The following is an 8,448-nucleotide window of genomic DNA, read 5'->3' on the forward strand; positions in this document are numbered from 1 at the left end:
CTGTAAAATAATGATAAAATAATGCCTATCTCATAGGAAGACTGAGAATTAAATGAACTATTATACAGTAAGTAATTAAAAAGCTGTGCCTGGCACATAGAAAGTACTATATATATTAAGCTATTGTTACTATTGTTATTACTATTATTATTTAAGCAGACAATTCATTCCCATTTTGTTCACTTCAAATATAAATCTGAAGATTGCTGAAGCTTCTTGATAAACCAAGTACTAGTGCCTGAATAGTCTTCTAAATTTTGAGGAAAGGTATAGATATGGTACTGGAATTGTTTATTACATATTTAAGAAAAATAGAGAAAGGTACAAAAGTACTGTGAATGTATGTTTAATCAAAGTAAATACAAACCGAATATTTACAGTTCTCAAAGAATCAATACAAAAACTGATTTTGACAATTGGTTTTACTCTTGCTTTTTGTACCATCACCTTTGCCTAAGATTTTAGAGTCTTATAAATTTGAATTCAATTTTGAGATCAGTCACTTACTATTTGTTTGACCTTTAACATCAACTATTATTATTATTATTATTTTTTTTTGCGGTATGTGGGCCTCTCATTGTTGTGGTCTCTCCCGTTGCGAAGCACAGGCTCCGGACGCGCAGGCTCAGCAGCCATGGCTCACGGGCCCAGCCGCTCTGCGGCATGTGGGATCTTCCCGGACTGGGGCACGAACCCGTGTCCCCTGCATCGGCAGGCGGACTCTCAACCACTGCGCCACCAGGGAAGCCCTAACATCAACTATTATTATTAAAATAGCTAATATTTTAGATCTTTCTATGTACCAGGTTTTAGGCTATACATTATTTCTTTCAAATCCTCACACCATGGGTATGAGGTACTACTCACCCATGGGCAGGTACTACTGTCATTACTATTTTACAGATAAAGAAACTGAAGTTTAGAAATTTTAACTTGCTGAGGATCACACAGATGGTAAGTTGTAGAATCAATAAATGAGTCCATTTATCTTTAACACAAAAGCCCAAACTTTCTAATATAATATCATACTTCCTCAAATCATTCCAAAACACTGGTTACTTTATCCATTACAAACTGAAACGAATACCAGATCCACAATAATGTGAGGGTTGAATGAGATAAAATATTTCAACTTCTTATAATTGTGGGTTAACATAAAAGAGTGTTCAATAAATGTTAGCTCTCTATATTACAACTACCAGCTTGCATTTCCTCTCTTCTCACTATTTCTCACTTCATACCAGTGAAATGATTGAAATATAAACAATGTCAAAGAGAAATAAGAGGATCTTTATAAAATGCAGCATTAATATCAAGTTCTAGAATAATCAGCTTTCAACTATTTTTCAATTAGTAAATTGAATGTTATAGTGCCCCTTAACACAGAAATCTAGAAAATATGTTGAGATTTCAGAGAGGGTTATTTATTTATATTTACAATTCTGAACCCATAAAGTTAGAAGGAATAGAAAATTATCCAGCACATGGGTCTGTTTGAGTCTTCTCTGATCATGGTGATAATGGTATTTCAGAAAATTAGATACATTGTTTAATATAGGATACAATGTTCCAGTCTTTTTTTAAATCATCATAGCATTACTTTATTCATAAATTAATTTGTTTTTAATACCATAAAATAGACAGTGTTCAAATTTCCCATTGTTGTTTTTAGTTTCTTTTATCTGGATCCAAATAAAAGCCACAAATTGCAGTCAGTAGAACGGGTGTTTACGTCTTTTGCATTATATATGTTTCCCCTCAATTTCTTCTGTCCTTCCTTCCTCCCTCCCTCTCTCCCTCCCTTCCTTCCTGCCTTTTGGTCTTACTATCACTCTCTTGGTCTCTTGCTCTCAGGCTGGGGGAATACTACAGATCCAGTCTTGTATAATTTCAAAAATGACTCTCTTTTGTGCCCTGGAAACCCAATTCAATACACTCTTCTTGCAAAAGACTGACAGACGAAGTAGGGCAAGGGGCCCTGTAAATGCTTCCATTTCCCCTAGACCTAATCAAATAGATCTAGTCCAGCCACTATTCTAGTGTCGTTTCCCTTTGTATACACTAAGACAACTACCCTGGAAGAGATAGGCTTTTTTCAAAACACTCTCCAGGGAGGAATCACAACAGATTGTGAGCTAGATTTGTTTATGACTCTCATCTTTCTTGTGGCATGATGGCTTCCTAGCCTGAGGAACTGCAATGAGTAGTCATCTTCTGAAACATGCAAGCCAAACAAAATTGGTTTTCATGCCACAAAGAGGAAATCACTAACTAGGAAACACCTAAAGGAGGTGTTAGAGGGAGTGGTTCAGCAATGACTCATTAGTTGATGCTTTGAGTCATTTCTGAATGTGAGGATACGAAGTGTTAATATTTTTCTCAAGTGAAATGGGCAACCGCATATTGACTATTTTCATAGTTGTTTTGCAGGAGCAGTAAGCCTTTCACACCAAGGGGGTCTTTCATGGGTTAAATATTACTCCTATGACACCTATAGAATTCATTAGATTTTCAGAGATGCAGGGAAACTTTCAGCTAAACCAGCTCAACCTCTTCATTTTATAGATGAGACAACTAAGGTCAAAGCGAGCAAAATGACGTGCCTGAGATCATAGACTCATTCATTGTGTTGTCCTGGAAATGGTATTGTATTCTGAAAGAGCAGACACGGGATAAGTGAAGTTTGGTGGTGTGTGGGAGTGGAGAAAGTGAGGGTTGTTGGGGGTGAAATAAATCAACATACTAATATTTAGCTGAGAGTGAACATCTGCCAAGCAACAAGGTGCTAGGCCCTTTAGGTGATTTTCTCATTTGACCTTACCAAATAATCCCAGCAATAATTTCTATAAATAAGAAAATGGGGCTAAGAAATGGAACAAGTTGCCCAGGGTCACAGAACTAGTAAGTAATAAAACAGGAGATAAATTTAAGTCTTTCTGTCTCCCAAACCAATGATTTTTTTTATTCCCCATTAACTTCTAAGGGTCTTAATTTTACTGTGAAAATATGGCTTGTGAATATTTTAATTTATTTGGACAATTATGGATTATTATCCCCTTGTATAGGGGAGATAATTCACAAAATAGATCAGAGAGTTTCAACATATTTTTTCGAAGTCATGGGCTCTTTGAGAATCTGGTGAAAGCTCTGGACCATCTCCAAGGAGATAAAGTAGGTGTGAAAATATACATTCAATTTTAAGAACCTCCTGAAGCTTATCCATGAGCCCTCCCAGAGTTCTACAGACACGGGTTAAGAATTTATGATGATTTATAAATAAGATAAATGTGAGAATTCATTTGAGGATATAAATAAAATAAATCTGAGGCTTGGAAATTCTCTTCTAATATTTGAACTCTGCAGTCTCCTAGTTTTTTCTTATGATAATCTAAAGAGTAGTGATTTAGGAATGTGTCCATGTTCTTGACAATTGTTCATTTTAAATACTTTCTTATACAGTCAATTCTTTCTTCCTTTAAAGAAACCTTTAATATTTTTCCTGAAACTATAAGAAACAAACAATATTAGTAATAGCAGCCATAAACATTTTTATGGGAGTAATTTAAACTGAATTATTGATTTGTAATATCCTTTGGAGATCTGAAATGTAGATATAAAATTTTATTCATGTATAAATATTGTTTTATATACAAGTAGAAACACACATATAAGCAGGAATATACAAGCACCTCTCACATTGCATTTACTTAGTCCTTTTCCGTGATGTTATGCTTTTGCTTTAGACTCTCTGAATCACTGGGAAGAGGACTATTCCCATATTTACTGGAGATATCACATGATATTGAGGATGTGGTAATCTCTTCACTTTGGCTTTCTGAGGTCTCTTGAATTTCTCTTTCTCTTGTCTGGATTATGTCATGCATCTCTCCCCTGTTGCCATTCATGTTCTCAACAGTCATGTGTTCTATTTGTTTATCATCTTCATTTTCTGCATTATCTGGGAACATTTTGTTCTGTGGCTCTTCTTGCTCTGTTACATCTCCCTTCAATGATGTATTATTTTCTTTTCCCACTAGTTCTGAACTCCTATGTTTTTTTTTTTTTTAAACTGGACCTGGTTTGTGTAATGACTTTCCTCTCCATTTGTGGGAGAAACAGTAGCTGTTTCTATGACACTTTGTTCCCCTCTTGCAGCAATGTCTGTTGCTTTGATATCTTGAATGGCGGACATTGTCTGCAGTGGAGTACATTCATCATGCATGCTGCATAAATTACACATCTTCTTTTCTTCTTTCTTTAGAAATGTAGCAGTGCTCCCCAAATATTCACTTCTTTTCATGAGGCAATCTATGAATGCAATGATTTCTACACACATATACACACAGAGACACATTAAAAAGAGTAAATACAAAACTAAACCAAATTATGTTTCTCAACTGACATGTAATGAAATATGGAGAAATCACCCTAGAAATCTACAAAGACCCTTACTAGGCTTTTAAGCCTACCTCCCTTCTGAAGAAGTCATTTGCACAACTTTAATTCTTTTAACACATCTAGAAGTTGGGGATAAATTGCTTTTTAACATAGTAGAAAAGACTAAATCTAATCCCTCTTGCTTGTGAAAATGCTTTGAATATTTTCAGAAAGATATCATGACCCCCCTCCATAAGATGCCATTCAACTGAAGTCAATATCTCCCTCAGTCATTCCTCATTTGGTATGATTCTGAGAATTGTTTTTCTTCTTTGGATGTACTATGCAGTTTATCAATGATCCACATATAATTATTCACCTAAAGTTTAGCAGAGCTCTCCAGATGAGACTTGGGTAGTAGGCATACCATAGCTACATTATTTCTGCTGATGCAGATGCTGTATTTTATTGGGTATTTTATTTGTTTGTATTTTATTTGTTTGCTATTATGATTGGATTAGGTTTATACTACTTCTCCTGCTGGACTTGTGATGACCGGAAATTTTCAAATGAGTCTTTCAAAAATAGCTCTAATTATATCAATTCTCTGATTAGAACCTGGCTACTCAAGGACTAATAAACCAAGTGGAGCCTCTTTGCTCTGGTGTAAACCCTTACCATGATCTGATCTGATATAATCTCTCACTCCATCCCCATTTCTTATTATTTTCCTATTTGTTCATTCCTCCTCTCCTCACAGCTGGGGTCACCTGATGGCTTCTTACAGGCTTAGCAACTCTGCAATCTTTAGAATTCAATTCTGAACTCAAGAATATGTAACTTAAGGCCCTATAGCTCAGTGTTTTCAAAATCAACAGTAAATCATCCTTTAACTAGTCTAGCCTTATCATTGGGCTCCAGTTCTGACAAGTTGTTTTTTTTTTTTGTCGTGTATCTGAGACCCTGTCTTTATTTTGAACTCCTATTCCGGTAGCTGAGTCATCATCATTTTCCATGAATGATCATTTGTGTTGCCTAGGACCACATTCAGTTCTCTCCAGAGATTCCATTCCTGGCTATGAGATCCAGCTGATGGTCTCTAGGTCATGCTGCCTTTGGACAGGTTTCCTTCATGTCCACAATCTGCCCTCTAGACTGAATTTCTTAACGTTATCTGGATTCCTGATTGATGATACCTACATGCTTGCCTTGACACTACATTATTTAGAGTTAGATTTGATGATGCCACCTATCTCCTTATCTAGAGTAACTTGTTGTTGTCTGACATCATAGACATCAGATACCATGTTCTTCCTGCCATGCTGTATTTCGCATCCATAACTGGCCCTATTCCCAAGAACCTGCACCCCACTTCGTGTGTGTGCGGGTCTAATTTCATATCTCATTCCATCCCATTCTTCCCAGTGTTTTTTCAATTAACAGGTTCAAGTTCAAATAAGTCTAAAAATAGAGTATCATACTCCAATATGAAAAAACTGCTTGTCCTGCCTCACACTAATCCTATATTTTCCTACTTCTAAGTGTTGGGTCCTACTAATAATATCTCTGCTGGAATGCTCTTTAAGGCGCCCAGTTTCTGGCTGCATAAATTCATTCCTTAAGCTTCAGATTAGGTACTGCATTTGTGCTAGTGAAATTCCCCACTCTAAAAATGGAACCTCACCTATTTCTGAAGACTTAACGCATTTCATTTTTATGTCTCTAATGGAATTAGCCTCAACGTCCCTTGCATTATTGTGCAATTGCCTTAACTGATTTCCCATGTTAAATTGTTAGTCCCTTGTGGACAGAGACTCTATTCTGGTTTTTGTATGCTCCTTAGCGCTCTCACAGTGGCTACTCAATCAATATTTCTTAGAGAAAGAATAAAGGAAATACTTGCCTTGTCTCCAGGTACAATGATTCTCTTTGTCAAGCAGTACATACAGCTGCTGGCAGGTGGAGCGCAGAGTCCCTGCAGTGTGTTCCAAGAGTTGGTGAAGGGCCTCACTGAGTTCTTGACCCAGAAAGACCACTGTGGCTATCCAAGTGGCCCCGCCAACCCCTTGACAATGGTCTTCACCCAGGAGCGCCTGCTTTAGCATCAGGTTTTGTCTCCAAATCTGCTTCAATATTTGGCCTAGTTTACCTGAGCCTATGTCTTCTGTATCCATTTTATGCTCCACAGGTGGGATGTTTCCTAACAGCAAAGCCTAAAGGTTTAGCAAATTCAAGCTTGGCTGTGGTTTTTTTCTTCTAAAATCTAGGAGATGATCCAAGTCAGCTAGCCAAGTGCTTTCCTGCAACATAATAGTTTATTCAGCTTCTTGTTGACCAGGGAAGTTACTAGGTGACCAAAGGAGGGACATTCCTGCACTGTGGGTACTGTGTACAGAATAGATTAACCACAGGGATGGAGTTAGCTCACACAATCCCACTTTACATGTAAGTTTTACACTTTCGATATACTATGGAAGCCTCATATACTTTTCAAGTTTTGAGGCAACATAATATGAATTCTGTGGTAGGATGAGGAGTATATAATCAAAGGTGAACTCTTTTAAAAATACTGCTAATAATAACTCTATATGAAACTCAAAAATACTTATGAATAAACTAATATGTTGTCTGAATTGCTTCAAAATAAGCTGGGAGTGTGGGAGCAGTGTATAGATGAAATAAGATTGGCTGTAAGTGAATAATTGTTGAAGTTGGATATGGTTACATGTGGGGGTCTTTACAATTCTCTCTAGTTAGCATAGAACATTTTTATAATAAAGAATTTTAAAAATATAACTCTGCTGGAGCAGAGTCTATTACCACTCTGCTCTGTTAGGTTAGTCAGTACCTTCTATGACAGGTCTGCAGTGAGATCGAGATAGGTACTTGGCCTCTTTCCTCTCTGATCATTTATCTCTAATTGGATAAAATGCTCCTCCATGAACAGAAAGCAAACCTGAAGAGTGGCCTTCTCTGAACTAGCAAGGAATCTTCACCATGTGTAATTAAAATTCAGTCACAGCACGTTCTCACTGCTGCTGGCCCCTTCGTCAGCACATTGTATGTGACACGATGGCGTCACAGGACCTGATACCAGGCGGAGACCCGGGGTCCGCGGAGGAACCCAGAGCAGCCTGCTTCTTCCTCTGCAATCCCCTCCTCTCATAAGGGAGAACACGGCACTGGAGGGAGAGGGCGGTGCATTCCGGAAGGGCTCATGTTCTCTCGGGGGCACTGGAATGAAAGGAAAGCTCCCCAAACACAGCCCGAATCCCTCCTGCCCACAGCCATCACCTTATCTCATCTTAAGCACTGGGCCTCTTAGAGCCACACTCAAGAAAAAGGAGCCACACCGGGGAAACAGAAACCCAGTGAATAAGGAATAGAAAACGAATGCCACCACAGGCGTAAATACTGCCCAAGCTGCTTGTGGTCTGCAGAGGCTGAAGGAAAAGGAAAGGAGCAGCGGTACGAAGAGGGTTGGTGAGGGTGAGGTTCGGGGTGCGGCCTCATTCTCTACTGGAAATCTTATTTTTCAGTGAACTCTGTTCCTTTAACGCCTGAAATATATGTGTAATTCGCATTATGATGCATACGTGGCTTTAATTTGATGCCGATTGTGAAAACTTTCTGTAGCATGTGCTGTGGGCCAGGCACTCTCTACCTGCTGGGAACTTCAGAGAGACTTCGGAGAGAGGCAGGCACCTGAAAAGATGACTAAAATCAGCTCAGACTGTGTTGAGAGCTAGAACAGAAGTATGAATTAAGAGTATCACCAAAGCTTTGAGGAGTAAAAGTTTCATTCGGATTGGAGGACTGGGAGATGTTTAAATTAGGAGCTAAGTGATGAGCAGGATTTGAGCAGGCTTGACAACAGAGGGAAGGAACATTCCAGATAGGAAATAATATCATCAAGGGCAGGGAGGCAGGAAATGGCACGGTGTGATCAAAAAGGGAAAAGGATGGCTCTAGAAGAGGGTTTATAAGTCTGGGAAGTGGCAAGAGAAATAATTATGGAGAGTCAGGAGGAGAAGCTGGAATTTTGTTTTGCAGACAAAAGAGAGAAATTAA

The 8,448-nt window shown here is 38.2% G+C and overlaps 1 protein-coding gene across 1 annotated transcript in view; it reads right to left on the bottom strand.

Annotated features, from left to right (window-relative positions):
* DTHD1 (death domain containing 1) overlaps positions 1-6,551 on the bottom strand; it is a gene marked incomplete at both ends in the record, with an annotated part of 79,513 nt that extends 72,962 nt beyond the window's left edge. The window contains 3 exon segments of the mRNA XM_081242069.1: positions 3,712-4,054; positions 4,057-4,326; positions 6,281-6,551. Of these exon segments, the coding sequence (XP_081098195.1) occupies positions 3,712-4,054; positions 4,057-4,326; positions 6,281-6,551 (884 nt within the window).
* Positions 6,552-8,448: the final 1,897 nt, after the last annotated feature.

The sequence above is a fragment of the Mesoplodon bidens genome (genome assembly GCF_964165515.1).
Source record: "Mesoplodon bidens genome assembly, chromosome: 1".
NCBI classification, from domain to species: Eukaryota; Metazoa; Chordata; class Mammalia; order Artiodactyla; family Ziphiidae; genus Mesoplodon; species Mesoplodon bidens.